The sequence below is a fragment of the Vulpes vulpes genome, chromosome 12 (assembly GCF_048418805.1).
Source record: "Vulpes vulpes isolate BD-2025 chromosome 12, VulVul3, whole genome shotgun sequence".
NCBI classification, from domain to species: Eukaryota; Metazoa; Chordata; class Mammalia; order Carnivora; family Canidae; genus Vulpes; species Vulpes vulpes.
In genome coordinates, this window is record NC_132791.1 from 52,719,928 (window position 1) to 52,736,672 (window position 16,745).

At 45.1% G+C, this 16,745-nt stretch overlaps 1 protein-coding gene across 6 annotated transcripts in view; it reads left to right on the plus strand.

Annotated features, from left to right (window-relative positions):
* The window catches only part of FSTL4 (follistatin like 4), a 397,791-nt gene that overhangs the window by 40,383 nt on the left and 340,663 nt on the right, over window positions 1-16,745 (plus strand). For all 6 annotated transcript variants that reach the window (XM_072728613.1, XM_072728614.1, XM_072728608.1 and 3 more), the window contains one exon: window positions 139-172. In XM_072728613.1, the coding sequence (XP_072584714.1) occupies window positions 139-172 (34 nt within the window). The remainder of the gene's footprint in view (window positions 1-138; window positions 173-16,745) is intronic.

Consider the following 16,745-nt stretch of genomic DNA (forward strand, 5'->3'; position numbering starts at 1 on the left):
ACCCAATGTTGCTGAATGCCATGTTCTTATGAACTTGTTCATCTTTTTGTGAATTAATGGCTAGCAGAGGTGAGATATTTGCAAGTATCTATACATATGAATTATTCTTCAAAAACACAAGTCTTTCTTTTCTTGCAGGAGTCCAGAAGCTTTGAAGTCACAAGAAGAGAAGGTAGGGAAAATTCATTCATACCCATTTCATTCTCAGTGTTGACATTTTGGAAGTAGTTTGTTGAAGCTAGGATGAACTTCATACTGTGGTCAGCCTGTTCTTTGAAATTTCATGTGGCCTTTTCTGGGTGCTGTCTGGCACTGGCCTCTAAGGACTGTAAGAACTGAAAGCCAGAATTTCTTGAGAGAACTATGTCTTTGACTTCTAAATATCAGAAGTGGGATCTGGGGAACTGTCTTATTCACAATCATGTTTGCAGTCTTGAGAGAAGCTTCATTTTTGAGTGGAGTTTGAAGTAATTATTTGGTTTCACCTGGCAAAAACAATATCAACAATAAAAAATGGTTTATGATTTGAAGTATTTCAGTAACTGGGAGAATATCCCACTGTGAAAAATATTTGTGATTAGATTTTTACAGCTTTAGCTAAGCTGAAAGAGAAGTAACCAATTAATTTCCCCTTTGAAACAATTCCATTATGTTCATTTTCCTTGCCAGTTCTCCTGGCACATTTGTTTTCCAGTCTCTGAGGTAAGTATGTATGGGTGGTAATTTCTGAAATATTTTAGTGAAAATTGAAGTTGCCCTTACTCACTTTCAGCAATACTTACTGTCTAATAAGATGTCTTTTCTACGGTTTGTGTGATCTTTGCCAGTCATCTCTTTATTGCAGGGATAGGAGGAGGAAGTCAGAAATCAAACTGAATTCTTGCTCTAGGGTCTGGCCTTTGGTTTTAGCCTTAACGACAAACTTCTCCATAGCACTGTCTCCAAAAGAGTGGCAATCTAAAAGGTGTGAGCAAATTGCATTCTGACTCCTAAATGTAATGTATCCTTGGCTGGCTCCTAATTAGTTCTTATCTTAAGCACCATAATGAAAGACCTAGAATGGCCATGTTATCAGTATGTTTCTAGAGCTTGGAGACCTAAACCTTTTATAATCTGTATTGGTGAACTAACCTAACTGGTTGTTTGCTGCTACCCATGGGGCTGGAACCCTGGATTCAAAGGATCTGGGTAATGTGGCTCTAGGATGAACTTTGTGACTTCCATTCCCATTTGCCATTGGCTCTGGTTTTGGGCTCAGTGTCCTCTGAACTGCATCTGTAGGGTGGACTGCGTTGTGTCAGTATCAAAAACAAATGAAATTGCATGGACATGGGTGGATCCAAAAGGACATGTTTCTTATTGATGACCATGTAAATTTTGGAAAGAACTAGCCTTAAGCAGAGAAGTCAGCATGAAACTTGGTTCTGAATGTTATTTAATTCATGTCAGTAGCCCAGAGTATGGATGTTAGGAATTAATTTGTGCTATAGAATCACACATAAACCTAACTGCTCTGGAATGTCACCTGCCTTGTGTTAAAAATGTCTCTAAATAGTAAGGCTAGGACATGAGAGAACCATGTATATTTTTGCTCAGAGGTATTGAAGGGCTTGATTGAACCCCAGGCTCCAAATCCACAGGAAGATTGACATTGTTGAAGGATGAGCAGAGGGGTGGTTGAGTTGTGCTCTCCTCATCCATAACCTTCTCTTTGGCAGTAGCAGCTCTCACAACTGGCTGACTGGGAGCATATAGTTTGATTGTACTGACAAATTCGTCCTGACATCACATAAACTTTTTCCCCCCATTGTGAACTGATGTCTTTCTTGATTGTTTCTGTCAAAGTTGAGTGTTTGAGAGTTCCTGAAATAGCTTAGGCCTTGATGCCAATGCTTATAACCTGGCGGCGGCTGGGGGGGAGGGGGGGTTGTGGAGGGACCTTACAGGTTGTTTCCAAGTATTTTCAGGCATGAGAATTCACTTGCTTGAATGGTGGGATTGTTAGTCTTTTCCAGAAGAGTATAGAAGTAGAAAAATTATAGAAATGCTCTGAATATTTCAATAAATTATTATTCCTACAGACAAAAATAAGACATTATTGTCTCATAATAAACACTTAAGGTTGTTTCATAATTGGAAATGAAAGAGGAGCAAGTAAGTGACACTGAATTGTTCTGCCCAATACAGCAGGCCAGGGGCATGTTGGAGAGGTCTGGGGAAGGTAGACTCTGGGTCACACGATCCAAGATGTCTTCCTATTTTTTTGTTTTAATCCTACATCTGACTGAGGAGTTCCTTCTCCATCCCAGGTTCAGCGGTACAAATGGGTGACCAACCTCAAGTCCATGCTACATGATCTTTGGAAACTGTTGACTAAGTCTGTGAAGTAAGAAGTGAGAGGGAAGAAGATGAGCAGTGTGAATGGAGTCGAGGATAAGTCCTGGGGGTGTTGAGGATCTTGAGTGAAACTTGAATGTACTCTTTGTCTTAGACCTTCTCCCTGCCTGATTTCCAGCCTTGTCATGATTCCTAGACTGTGTCCCATTCTCTGGCCTCTAGCTTTAATCATACTATATGTGCACCCCAAGTGCTCTTAGTCCCTCATCTTTGTTGAATGCCACCTCTCCCTCATACCTTCCAACTTTTTCTTAAATTGTTTAGCTTACCCTGCCTTTTCTTGAAGTTAAGGGATCCTATCAGGTCATTTCCTAAGAACAGAGAGCCTCACCTTATTCATTCCAGATTCTTCATGGCCTTAGTCCAAGATTCTAGTTGCTCAACAATTGTTTTCTGAATTAAGTGCAAGTTACACACTGCTAAATTGTGTAGCTTGATCTTTTCACTCTGATTCTGTTCCAGTGATATACAAGTGAAACACTGAATGCCTTGACTCTAGAAGGCACTTTTTATGGAGTGTTCTGTGGATATCCATTGGATATTCCTAATTGATCAAAGTGCTCCATCTTCAGATAAGCTTCATGTGTCCCCCTCAAAAGATATGTTGACATCCTAACTCAGAACCTGTGGATGTGACCTTATTTGGAAATAGTGTCTTGGCAGATGTACAATCAAGTTAAGATGAGATTATCCAGGTTTTTAGGAGGGGACTTAATCCAATAAGTAATATCAGAAGAAGAAAACATGGGAGAGCACCATGTAATGATGGAGTAGAGATGGGAGTGATGAGTCTATGAACCAGGGAATGCCAGGATGCCTGGCAACCACCAGAAGCTAGAAAGAAGCAAGGAAGAATTCTCTAAAGCCTTCAGAGGGAGCATGGCTCTGCCAACCCCTAGATTTCTGACCTCTGGCCTTAAGAACTATGAGAAAATAAATTTCTCTTGTTGTAAACCACCCAGTTTGTAGAACTTTGTTGTGGCAGCCCTAGGAAAATAATACCCTTGAATGCTGGACTCAATATTGAGCTAGTTGTTGAGATTTTTTTTACTGCAGAACCTCTTAGACTTATAAGATGCTAAATATGACTCTCAAAAGGGAGCATTTCCCAAACTTAGTTTCTCATGGTGTCTTACTTTTGTTGTATTTGATCATCTCAGGGCTGGTGTTCCATGCAATGTCCTTTGCAAATCCTGCCCTAGAGAGTTCAGGCAGAGGGAAGGCTTCCTCAATGCCCAGGATGAGCCTAGGAATCGGCACCAGTAACTTCCAAGGGCTTTGCATGGACAGAATGGTGACCTAGTAATAATGATGATGACCCCTCAGTTCTTGAGTTTTCAGAGAGCATTTACATTCTTTCCCTCCTGTGACCCTCAGCAACCCATGATAAGAGGAGAGCAGAGAGGATCTCACACATGAGACTCCTTCCTTCCTTTCCATGCTAATTTGTGGGAACAAGGACTCCTGCTGAACCAGTGTTTCTTTCTTGTGCTGATCCTCTCTCCTGTACAGTTTTCTGTACATTCATGCCCACTGCCAAGGCCAGAGAGCTGAGAAGGACTCTTGGAAGAAAACTGTCCAGGGCTTCTTTGATTCCAAGTTAGATATGGAGCAGCGCTCTCAGGAGAACCTGGAGGGAAATATATAGTATCAGTAAGTGTGGCAGGACTGCGGGACTGGTAGGCTGTCTTCTTGGAAGGGCACATGCCTATCCCAGCTGATGAGGCAAGTCCTGTATTGTCCTTGTGCCCTGGGACCCACCTGTGCTAGCTGCATAGGGAAGGAGAGGTGGCTGCATCTTCATCTGCTTCCCGTTGCATGTGTTTTTACACTTCCCTGTAGATACCTACAATTTAATTTCAACTTTTAAGGCTTCAGCCAAAGGGGCCAACCTCACCTCTCCAAGACACTCCCCTGTCCACTCCGAGGGCTGGTGCTGATTGTAACTGCCAGAACTCATCTGCTCAAACCAGTACTTTTCTCTAACTGAGTCCATCACATTGAATTACAGCCAGGAGAGGACACTTGAGTGAGCTGAGCAAGTGGCCGGGATAATTCAGCCCTTGTCAGCCATCTCTCAGGAACATGGGGTGAGCTAGAAACTATTCCAGATGTCTGCGATTGTGTTATGATTAGAGGCTGTGAGTTTTGGGGTGGGAACCAATGTCATATTGCATTATCCACCCTCCCAGGGATGGCTCACTCATACCTTCTTGTCTAGAGCAGCCTGGCCTGGCTTCCAACAGGACTGTGAGGGAGACCTGAGAGTAGGGCTGCTGCTGTCTTCCCAGAAAAAGAGAGAGGGGAGGGATAGTCACACAGCCTGGGTGGCTGTGACTCCTTAGCAATGGATATCTCCTAAATAAACATCACCTGCCAGTCCCCACCGTGTGACTAGAGCCTCCCTTTCTGAAAACCCTTGGAATTAGTCCCTAATTGGAGCTGCCTCTAATAGCCCCTTTATAGTCCTCTGCATCTGGGTGAACTTCAGCTATCAAGAATTGCATTCTGTTTACCATTAATTCTGATGTTGTTTAGCAGATGTTTTCTGGATCTCTTAGTTGCCTCCATAATCTGTCTTGGTATAATGTGAACTGGCTGACTCTCTTCCATAAAACAGATTAATAAACTCCTAGTTTCTTTTGAGGTAACTTCTTTAATGGCTGCAGAGGCAGGGAGTTTAGAAGGGAGCCATCCAAATTTGACAGTGCCTGGAGTAGTAGGTCTTTTTTGAATCAAGGCTGCAATCTGGGCAAAGAGATGCAGTTTCCTTCACCATTCTGCCCTCCGTCACGTACGGTGGAGCTTGCTAGTTCTCTTTTACAGCCCCTGGGCCTCAAAAAAGGTAAGAGGGAGACATCTCTCTCTTTCTACTTCTGGCCCCACAGAAATGGACTCTTCTGGGTACTGCTGCCATTTTGCAGTCACTGGAAAACTATATTTTACCTACTTGCCCCGGCTTGAGTGAATGAGGAGTGGATGACATAGCTGGCTGGTGTGTTCTGGTTGAGTACAATGATTTGATACCCAGTTTTGATCATGACCAATTGGCAGGAAGTAGAGTCCCACCTCTCTCCTTGCTCACTTTTGGGCTTTAGGTGTGTTACAGAGTCTTATTGAAAACAAAGGCATTGTAATAGTCCAGACCATTAGTCCCAAGTCTGGATTACAGTCAGTGAGCCAGTTCGCCCCTGGCTAAAGCCTGAAAGTCTCATGAGACTTCAGAATCCAAAGGAGGACCTGGATAAAAGGTCAGCTAATAAAAGGCTTCTCCCTCTCTTTCCCTCCCTTGGCTTGCTGGCCTCTTCCATGCAGCCTAGCAGGACCGCTACAAGCATCCCAATTCAGTCCTGACTGCTCACCAACCCTGAGGTACAACTCTTACCCTCAGAATGACACTGGAAAGCTCCCCTCAAGGACGCTGATTGGTCGGGCTTTGTGTCACGACTCAAGCCACAAACCAATCACCTGTGGCAGGGAGGGGTTGGGATACTGTGATTGGCCGGGTGAGATTACATGGGCTCTCTTTGGTGTCTGTAAAAATCACATTTGCTCAAATGCCAGGGAATAGGTACAGATTTGGGCCTCAAAGAAAGGATGCTGAGCAGCATGCAACCATTGCGCCTCATGGGCTCGTGGAGATGTGGTGGGGAGAGGTTGGGTATGGAGAGCCCTTGGCACAGCGTGAGCAGGGGCATCAGGGCATGGTGAGGTTGGTAGTCTCTATGATGTCTCTTCCTATCTTGCATGTGTAGATCTGGCCTTAGACATAGAGTGAGGAATGTCTCAGGTCACCAAGTCCATCCCTCTGTTTCTAAGCTGACTGTTACTTTGCATCATGTGGCCTATTGACCATGAAGAATTATCTGGAAATTAGTCCATTTTCCATCCTCTCTTCTGTCAGAGTCTTGAACTTTTTGCTCAAATTCTTCGATTTCACAATCAAAAGAACCAAACAACTCTCTTCTTGGTGATGTCTTTAAGAACTTAAGGACAACACATGCAAAATTTCTCTCCCCAGATTCAAGTTTCCCTGGGCAGCGGGGTCAGAATTATACTTGAGCATGACAGTTACCCACCCTTCAATTACTGCATTGGAATAAACTGGAGGGAGTGAACACAAGGGCATTTGCCAGGGATCACGCCCAACATTAGCCAGAGGAGTCTCAGGCTGTGGGTCTCCCCAGGCTTCTGTTCCCTGAGCTTACCTGAGGTCATTCTGAAAGCCTGGGCCTGGAAAGATTATAGTGGCTAAGACAGCCTGAATGAGCCTGAGTTCTCATTCTGGTCCCTGCACACGATCTGCCTTGATCAGACGTCTGCCAGACTCTGGGTTAGCGGCTGTTCCCTCCTAGCCCCTGGGCCATTTCAGCCCTCCCCTGTGATTTGGAAGAAGCAGGACCTTGCTGGCTATGGCTCTGGGCTGATGATGGCAGCTGCTCATGCTGCTGTTAGAACTGCACATGGGTGACTCTTTGCCCAGGGCCTCAGCACTGCAGGACGCATTGTGGGCATTTATGGCCTGTGCTCTAGGGGAAGCTCTCATGGTGCTCTGTAGAGTGAGTCCTGGGAGAGCAGGGAACAAGGCTCTTCTCTGTGGCCTCTCCTCCCCTTACACACAGCAAGCACTGAAGCCTTAGTTGCCTGGTACATCCCAGGGCCAACCTGCCTTGATGTTATATCTCCACTTGTCATAAGGCAAAATCACAGGTAAAGGAGCTGCTGGGTTATTTGGCCTAGGTCCCATGGCTCTGGGACTGCCCCTACCCCATCCATCCGACCTGTTGCGCTTATTCTCCCTGGAGCCCTAGGAAGGCTTGCGTTCCTCACAAGCATGGTCAGAGAGCTGCTATGCTCTTTCTGAGGACCTCAGCTAACAGGTACTGACAAGCTGCTGGTGCAGGTGAGCTAGGCTCCGTGGTACTGGTGGCGAACCATAGGGCCTTGGGAGGTCTGGGCAGGGTGGCTGACCCCTGTGCAGGGAGCTGTGCCTGTCACAAAGTCTCTTTGGGGCTGTCACCACACACTCTGCATGGGTTCCTATCTGGAACTTGTAGGGGAAGAGCTCTGTTGTCTAAGGAGTCCTAACACCTGAATAGAGTAAATGATGGCCACCATATAGGGACGGTGAGGTGAACCCTTCATGAGACAGCTGTGCCTTGAGCCTGCCCGCCGTGGCCCAGAGATGGGGAGACCGCACTCCCTGTAGACTTGCCATGGCCTGTCTCTGCCCTGCAGGCCTGCCCCTTTCTCTGAGAGCCCATGGTGAGGGTCGACATTTGCCATCTTCACCTGGTGCCTGGCCATCAGCCAGAAGGAATGGCCCTGCTTTTCAGGAAACCTTGAAGTTGTCTTCTCTGTATAAACATGGAAGCTCTTTTCTGGACTTGCTGAGCCATTTGCCCTAGCAATATTCTTGTGCCATCGGCAAGCCTCTGGGGTTAATTATCTGTGACTTGAAAGGCATTTGTTTCTGCCTCTTTTGTCTCATTGCCGTTCAGCTGTCTTTCTTTATTAGAAAATGAGGTACAGAGTCCAACTGGCCATTATGTTCTAATTCTCTTCTTGTCGTGAGAATTAATTCATCTTTTTAAAACCCTCTTCCAAAAAAACAAAACAAAACAAAACAGACCTGCCTTCCTATTTTCAGATTGTGTTGTCTCTTAACAAATGTCTAATCTCTCCACTTCAGTGGGAACAGAGCCAAAGCTAGAAATAATCTGCAAGGTGAGACATCCCATCAAAATGAATGAGGCCTACCAGGGCTCTCTTTTCTGGTCCCACTCACTTCTGGGGGCTCTGTGCTGCCCCGCCATCGGCCTGGTGGCCTCCTATGGCTATGCTGAGGGCTGCATGCTGTGCCCTCTGGTGCTTGTGCTGGGTCAGTGAGCCACAGTGTTCAGAGAGGGCACTTGCTCATCAGGCAGGCAGGGTCAGGAGGTCCCATGCATGGTGGCCCATCCCATGGGTCTCTACACACTCTTTCACTCACATTTCTTCTTGGCCAGGGCTGCTGCTAGAATCCAAGAAATGCTTTGGGGTTTGCATTTTACAAAATGTTGACTGTTGCAGGAGGGAAGTTTATGAGCTTGCATTGTGCTCTCCAAGAAGTCAGAGAACATGTGCCCCCAAAACGAGCAGGTTCTGATGGGCCTCTGGCTCCATGGGATGTTGACAGTAACCTGCAGCCATGGAGACCCAGGTACAGTCACCATGGTCAGATGGCCTCTGGTGCTCTTCCTCTGGGCATGTAGGCAGGCCATCACCCACGTATCTTGTTCTCTGGAGGCCAGTGGGGAGTTCTCAGCCTCTCAGCTACCCTGTCATCCATGCAGTGCTTCTGAAGCAACATCTGGGAAACTCATTTGATGATTATTACTTCCTAAGGAGAAATAACTTCCTGTGGAAAGTAATTCCATTCTTAGGGTTTCTTTAAGGTTCATTGGGTGCTAATGGAAGTTTTCTTGGGTTGATTGGAGTTTACTTGGTGTGCAGTGATGACAGGGTGTGGTTCTTGCCTTACATAGCATGTGCATAAGTGAATGTGTCAGTTGAGGAGATATACAAGAGTTCTTTTGACAGAAAGGCCACCTGGGTGTGCCTGCTCCTGGCCAGGCATCTCACAGATGGGCCAACGACCATGTATGAAAGTATTTGCTTGGTGTAGACCAATATGGGGGCCCCAGAGAACAACTCACTGAATGTTTTGGTTGAGGTGAAGTCTCAGGGTCTTTTCTCCAGAGGATGGTTACATTGACAAAGGGTTTCCTTTTGATTCTTAATGGCATACCCTACCAAAGGGGACATGTTGTTTCAAATAGCAAAACTCAACCCAACAAGCTCAAACAAATAGAGGACCTTATTGGCTTATGCAACTGGACAGTTGGGAATGGGGTAGAGGGGTGAGGGTGTTAGCTTCAGGCATCCTTGGTATAGGGCACAAGAACCTGGTTTCTCAATTCACCCCCTTATGGTTGACTCCTCTACATGGTAAGTGCCAGCCTCCCCATTTAGGACTCCATATCCTGTGGAAGAAAGAGAGCTTCTGATCTAGTGTTTCCTGCAGAAGAGCTAAGATCATGTGCCCGAACCTGAATCCGTGATGATCATGGTGGACTGCTGCATGTTTCTGGGTTCTGCACCGGTCACAGGCCAAGCCCCTGCAGTCAAGATGGCACAAGAGAGTGAGAGGTAGGTGGAGGCCCAAAGGACAACTGGGGCTCTGCCCAGTTAAGGTACCTGGATGCGGGAAGGTAAAAAAAAAAGTCTACTCTGCATATTAGCATTTACTCAGTTATTCCACATCTGATCGTCTAGTCTGTTATCTACTCCCAAGGGATTTGGAGTGTCTCACAGTTAAGATGAGCTTAGTCAGCATTCCCCCAGCATTTCTGGGGAAGGCTTCCCTCTTAACTTGTGGAGAAGGAAACCAAAGTCCTCCCAGGTCCGGACCCTGCTGACCAGGAGCTTGTGAGGGAGTGAGCATAGGACCCCAGATTCCTGACAGCAGGACCCATTTGCATTGTTTGTTTGTTTTTTAATTTCAGCTGTCTCCAGCCATGAGGTGTCTTGCTCCTTCACCCCCTCCCACAGTGCTAGATGCAGTAACCTGCTGGGGTGCATGGAGCCTCCACTGGCCCAGACTGTGGGAGTGTAACTAGTCTTTCAGAGCCCCCAACATACCCTACTTTCTTGAGCCTTTTAGCCAGAGGGCATAAGGATCAAAAGCACAGGTTCAGATTCTTCCCTGAAAGTGACTTCATTGTTTGCTTCTGTGAGGCTTCTCAGAAGCTTTATTTTTTATTTTTCATTAAAAATCCCGTCCTTCTTCCGTGGGAAGGAGGTGGGGATGGGGAGAAGGGGCACTCACTGTGCTGGCTGTTTGTGGCGGGACGGGGGACCCAGATGAAGGACCTGGGCTTCACACGGAACCAGAGCTCCTGTTCAGAAGCCATCTTTTACTAGGGCAGCTTCTCAATTGCCCATACTTTAATTTAGGGTCAAAGTCTTACTTCACTGCCTTCATAGGAATTCCCTGGATTGGAAGAGTTCTTAACAGACGTATTTTTACTTCGAGTGTTTTACTTAATTCTCATGAGCACCCCCTGACATAGGCATTGCAGTTGCATTTTATAAATGGAGAAAGATGGGGGACTCTTGAACACAATAGGAAAATGATCAAAGAATTTAAATGGGCTTCACTGAGGTCTGTCAGGAGAGCACATTCTCCGTGGAAATTCAGCATTGTTTGTCTAGCTATGATTGAAATGCTCATATTCACGTATGTGGAATTATCGCTCTGCAGTTGAAGTGCCTCCAGGGTCCAGGTCGCTGGACCCTGTGTGTGTCCGCTGCTGTCAGGGAGAAACAGGGGCCTCTACGTTCAGAAGAAATGTGCCTTAAAGAAAAAAAATAATCGCAGGTCTGGAAAATGAGTTGTCAGAGTAAAAATACATTTCAATCTGTTTGTTTTACTAATTTTAACAGTTATTTGCTCTCTCTCTCTTTTTTTTTTTTTTTTTTGCTGGAAGCAGCATTCCCATCCAGCTGCTTGGCTGCTGCATTTGAATTTTTATCATTTGTGTGAGTCACTATTTGAGCACAAAATGGGAGTCCTGTGGATGTTTATCTGATAGGGTCAGATCTAATCTCACACTTAGAAACTTCAGGTGAAAATAAAATGAGTTTTTTTTTTTTTTTTTTTAAGGCCGCAGTTGTGTAAAGCTGTGCTAGCAAATCACTTTCTCCATATACAGAATTTAGAATAATAGCATCTTCTATTTGGGTAGTATTAGGCTGCTTTTTGCTCTTTGTCATCTTATTTCCTCATTCATAAAAACCTCTACGTTAGGTAGAGGAGGATATTAGCATCGGTGTCTGACAGATGAGGAAATTGATCCTCAGAGGAGGCCGGGGGTGTGTCCCAGGTCCCGCAGCCCATGGGGCAGGGCTGGAGATGATGATGATCATTCGTCTGAGATCCTCTCACCAGGCTGCCTCTCTCAATGTGAGTTTATAGCAGGAGTTTTCTAATGAAAACCCAGTGGAAAAGTATGGAGTTTTTAGTCCTGTTTTGGTTCTTTTAAAAATAAATTATTATAAAGACAACTTTTCTCATCTGTCAATGTAATGATCTCGTACCGTGGGGATTCAGAATATTCAAAATGTATGTGGGGGAAATGGTAAAAGTTAATCATTTTCACAGTACCTGTCTGTGGTGAGGTTTAATTATCACTTGACATATTTCATGGTTTAAAATGATGACAGTTTAAAATAGAGCCAGAGAAAGCCAGAAAATACAGTCATTACCTTGTGTCGGGTACTGTATTGGAGTAACCCCCAAATGCAGATGTTCCCCAGACAGACAGTTCTGCAGCATTTTCTGTTAGCTATAGATGTCCCAGGAATTCAAATCCAAACTAAGAACTGCATCCTGACCCTGCCGTCATCACTTAGACGGAGCTCTGGTGAAAGGTAGCAGCATGGGTTGATTCTGGCGCCTGTTTTAGATGCTAACCTCCTCGACGCCCTCCCACATCCAGATCTCTCATGGCCTTCTGCAGCACTGCTGATGAACAAGATATTCATTGTGAAGTGGGCTCTAAATGAATGAATGAATGAAAGCTATTGAAACTACAAGGGGCATGTGTCTCTCAGGGATTTACATGCCTTCCCAAGATGGAGAAGGCTGAGAAGCAGCTTCTGGTTGTGGTTGTGATTGTGCTCGTGGTTTAACAAGCTCAGTGCTGTCTGTTTGTTTAGGAAATAATTAAATAATTGTCTCTTTCCTGTGAAATTCTGGAAGAGGAGCTGTCCAAGAGCAGACCCGTCTGTCCAAATTTCAAAAACCAGTTTGGAGAGTCCCGGGAGAGGGAGCAGATGAAGCCATCTCAGAAATGCAAATGCTGTTTGACGTCTATTAGCTCAATGCTTATCCATAGCTGACAGGCAGATCCATTAGGATGCCAGTGTCATGGATCAGAGACAGTCGGAATGCGATGAGAGCCACGCTGCCACTGGCTGAGCCCCAGTGACATGATCTGAGAGCCCTCTGGATGTGCCTGGCACTCTGGCCTGGGCACCACTTCACCCCTGAATCTCATTCTCTGGTTTCCAGGGCCAGGCCTCCAGCCAGCCTTCATGGCTGCAGCCCTGCCACCAAGCAACCTGCCTGAATACTGTGCCTGGTGGAGGTCATGCCCTTCTTGAGATGTCTGGCTTGCTTCTTGGTGTGGCCATTCATGGAATCATCCTTGTGCTCTAACTGCAGATCTGGAAGGTCCCTGCAGGATTGTTCATTTTCACAGGTGGAGGCACAGGCTTGAACAGTGGAATGAGTGGTCTGAAGCACCGTAGCTAGTGGGTGGCAGAGGTGAGACAGGAGGACTGAGCCAGGGTCCATAAACGTCTAAGCTCTGCACGGTTGGATTTCTGCAGTATCTTCCTTTTCATCCTATTCCTGGGGCCATGTTTTCCCTTCTCTGGAGGGAGGCACAGTGAGTAGCATGCCTAGATGCTCAGCCATCATTTCCTAGTTACGGATACTTTTTTCTTAAGATTTTATTTATTTATTCATGAGAGACACAGAGAGGCAGAGACACAGGCAGAGGGAGAAGCAGGCTCCATGCAGGGAGCCTGATGCAGGACTCAATCCCAGGACCCTGGGATCACACCTTGAGCTGAAGGCAGACGCTCAACCTCTGAGCCGCCCAGGCATCCCCTACCTATGGATCTTCTGGCTGAATTTTCTAGTTAATTTTTGTTTACCTTGACATTTGTTTAAAATACTTCTCCATATATTGTTTTCTTGTTGAAGGGAAGGGACCAAGTGGGAGGGGGCACATGCTGACAAATGCTGTCATGAAAGCCACACCATCAGCTTTGCTGAGTTGACTTGTTCCAACCCTCTCCATTGTCCAGTGTGACCAGGTAGTATGATCTGTTTTACAGAAGAAGAAACATGTGCTTTTGAAGGATCATCGATCTGGCTGGTTGGGTGCTTCGGCTAGTGGGCAGTCCTTGTAGTGGCCCTCACTGTAATGAAATATTCAGTGTCTTCTGTATGTCACTGGTGTGGCCTCCTTAGGCACACCCCTCCCCCAATCCCATCCCCAGGACTCTCAGCTCTAAGGCAGAGCTCTGAGGTCTTTTCTAAATGGTCTGCTCTTAAAAGCTTGGGAAGAGCAGGTGTCCCTGTGGCCCGTTTGTGATGGGAATGGGAGCAGTGGGAAGGATTGATGGAGAGGGTAAGTCAGAGGCCAGATACTGGGAAGCTATGGGTGCTCCTTGGAACAGAGGTTACAGTGCTGGTTCCAATTCTTGATTAGACTGTGAGCTACAGGCACTGTGAGGCTCTCCCTGTCCCACACTCCCATGGAGTTCAGAGGGGGGGCCCATTTGGTGAGCTAGGAGACACAATGGCAAAGACCACATGGCCACTGTGGTTGGTGTCCAGAGAATGGCCAGAGCAGGAGACTCTGCCCATAGGCTGCCTCACCCTGTACCCTGTGTATGCTGGTGGCTCTGGGGCTCCACTCCCATGTTCAAGGGGCTGGGGAGCACTTTTGTCCACACCTGCCTCTTCCACACCCACTTACTGTTTTATGCCTAAACCCACTGTTACTGATTCAAACTACTATTCCTCATGAGCCCCCTCAGAGTCATTTTGGATCCCAAACAAGCCACAGAGCTTCCACCAAGCCACTTTATACCCTACCTGGGGAACTCAGAGCCTGTCTATCTCTTTGTAGGGCTTCTCCTAAGACCCCTGTGCCCAGTGTCTGTTCTGTATTTCTATTGTTTGACAAGTCTCAAGCTGGTGGTCCAGGGGCCAGATTCAGTTCATGGTCCTGTTTCGTTTCACTTACATAATGTTGACATTCATAGGTGTTTTTTTTTTTTTTCATTTTTCCATTTTAAGTTGAATAATTTGCCAACATTTAAAATCAAGGACCTGGTACATACAGATCTAAATAGAGGGATAACTCTGGAAAGTGAAATGCTTCATTCACTCTGGGCCTACATGACTTCATGGCAACAGTGGGCTGGAGTGATTAGCTATGTCCTTAGAGAGTGCATGTGTTCTCCTATTTGCCATAGTCCACACTATTCCCTAGTGCCTCCTTGATGCTGAGGCTGTCAGATGCAGTTTTGAAAAATAAATAGGAAAAAGGTGAAATACCAGAAGAACCTTACACATTAAATTACCTAGTGGCCTTTGTAGGTGTTTGAGTTTTCAGCCTGTTTTATGCTCAGATTTATTATTAATCACAGCACCGTAGAGTCAGATGTCAGCAGGTGGGCAGGGGGTCAAAGACAGAGAGGGATTTAGTGTAAAAGCTGAAGTAATCCTTCATAGTCAGCCCTCCTTGAGAACTCTGGTGTAGACAAAGGCCAATGGTTTAGGCAGTTAAGTGTTCCATTAAAATATCTGCTTTTCTGATATTTATGCTTTGATCTGCACACATTCACTTTAGGCTACAAGTTTGCAAGTGAGTTTCCAGCTTCGTAATTAATATTTGTGCCTCTTTATGTAAGTTATGTCTTTAAAATGGATTAGTTGCTTTAAGTATCTAAAAGACATTCCACATATATTATAAAGTAATTACTTTCCAAAGATATTTCTCACTGATATTTGTTACATTTAAATATACATTTACAGTACTCACTAGACCAGAATGGTTTTGATTTATATATTTTGGTCCACTGAGCTAAACAAACAAACAAACAAACAAAAAAACATTTTTAAAGTATCTTTTTAATCAGCATATTTATTCCAAGGATTTTCTTAGCCCCTCCAGAATCAGCCATAGTATTAGGAAACTAATAAACATGGTGTGTTTTCTGAGCTGGTTTAGAATTTAATGAGAAATGACATCTCAGCCTAACTGTGGAGCATGGCTAACTTTTAATCTAGGCTCCAAAGTGTCCTAGAACCTGCAGGAGCATATTAACTCTCTCTGTGTCATGTTCTTAATGTGCGAAATTCAGATGATAAACAGTTACTACCCTTGTGTAGGGAGAATTAATGCTTGCTGAATAGCAAGTATTATTTTAATAAAATAGTCTTAATTGTTTGCTTTGTACTTTTTCTGCTTTATTATTTTTATTATTTCTCTTGCCTCCGTAATTGGTAGTTACTGGGTTCTCATTATTTCTTTATTAGTCATTTTATAAAAACTATCTTGTGATTTAGCATCCCTCCCACACGTGCTTTCACCCACATGTCATCAGCAGAGGCGAGAGGTGGCAAACATAGCTCGCCTCTCGTGGAGCGGATACTACAAGCAGCTCCTTGTGGCTTGCCCCTTGTGTTCAGGAGCAGTGATGCCCAATTTGTTGGCTGCTGTGCCATGAGAGGCCGTCTGACACCAGACACCCAGAAGACTTAGTAGAAAAACATCATTAGTATAACAGTGAGACGGCAGGACCAATAGGGTCTGCGTGGGGATAGTGAGCTCCCTCCTTGTGGGAGATGAGACGTACCCTGCCAGTGAGGGTCAGGCATCATAAGCATGCACTGACCACAGAACATGGGGAACTGTAGAAAAGAACAAGAAAATCATCACTGTGTCATGCAAAGAAACCCACAGTCCATTCAACTCCTAAGTTGACTGTTCTATAACGTTTCCAGCCACCATTACCTAGGGACTTTATCCTTCTTGCCTTCCTCTAGAATCTCACACCACCTATTCTTGTGTTCTCTAAAATCTCTGTGGTTTTGCAAATTGAGATATCCAGACCTTGTGAGTATGATCTAACTTAACCAGTTGTGTTAGTCTGGGCACATTCCTGAAGTTCTGTGCCTTGGTTTTGTTACCTACAATATGGTAGTAATAATGCCATCCAATATGGCAGTTACATAGATTAAATACAAAAAAAAAAAAAAAATTGGCATAGCACTGGCCAACCTTCCAAGCAGAGCCAGTGTTAGCCATTACTGTTAGCTATGATTCAGCCCTGTTGGGGCTGGAGTTGGCTGCAGTTGTGAGTTCTCAGTGGGTCTGTAGTATGGAGAAGTAGGAGATGTTCAGTGAATGCTTGCTGAAATGAATTGGGTTAGAAAGCCTTGGATTTAGTGAACCAAGTTTTTTTTTTTTTCATCAAAACTACGTAATTAGATGTACCTACTACTTTAGGAAGAGTTGACAATAATAAGGTGAAAACTTGAGAACAATTTGTATGGGTTTTTGGCTGTGTGAGAGACTGGTTACCTTAGCTGACTCTCTCACTTAAAACAATTTAAAATGATGGACAAAACATTGAAATAATCTTTGAATGACCTCAGTGAGAAGGCAGGAAAGTGAAGCTTTCCTAAGAGTCTGAAAACTCCGTGAAAACCCCAAATC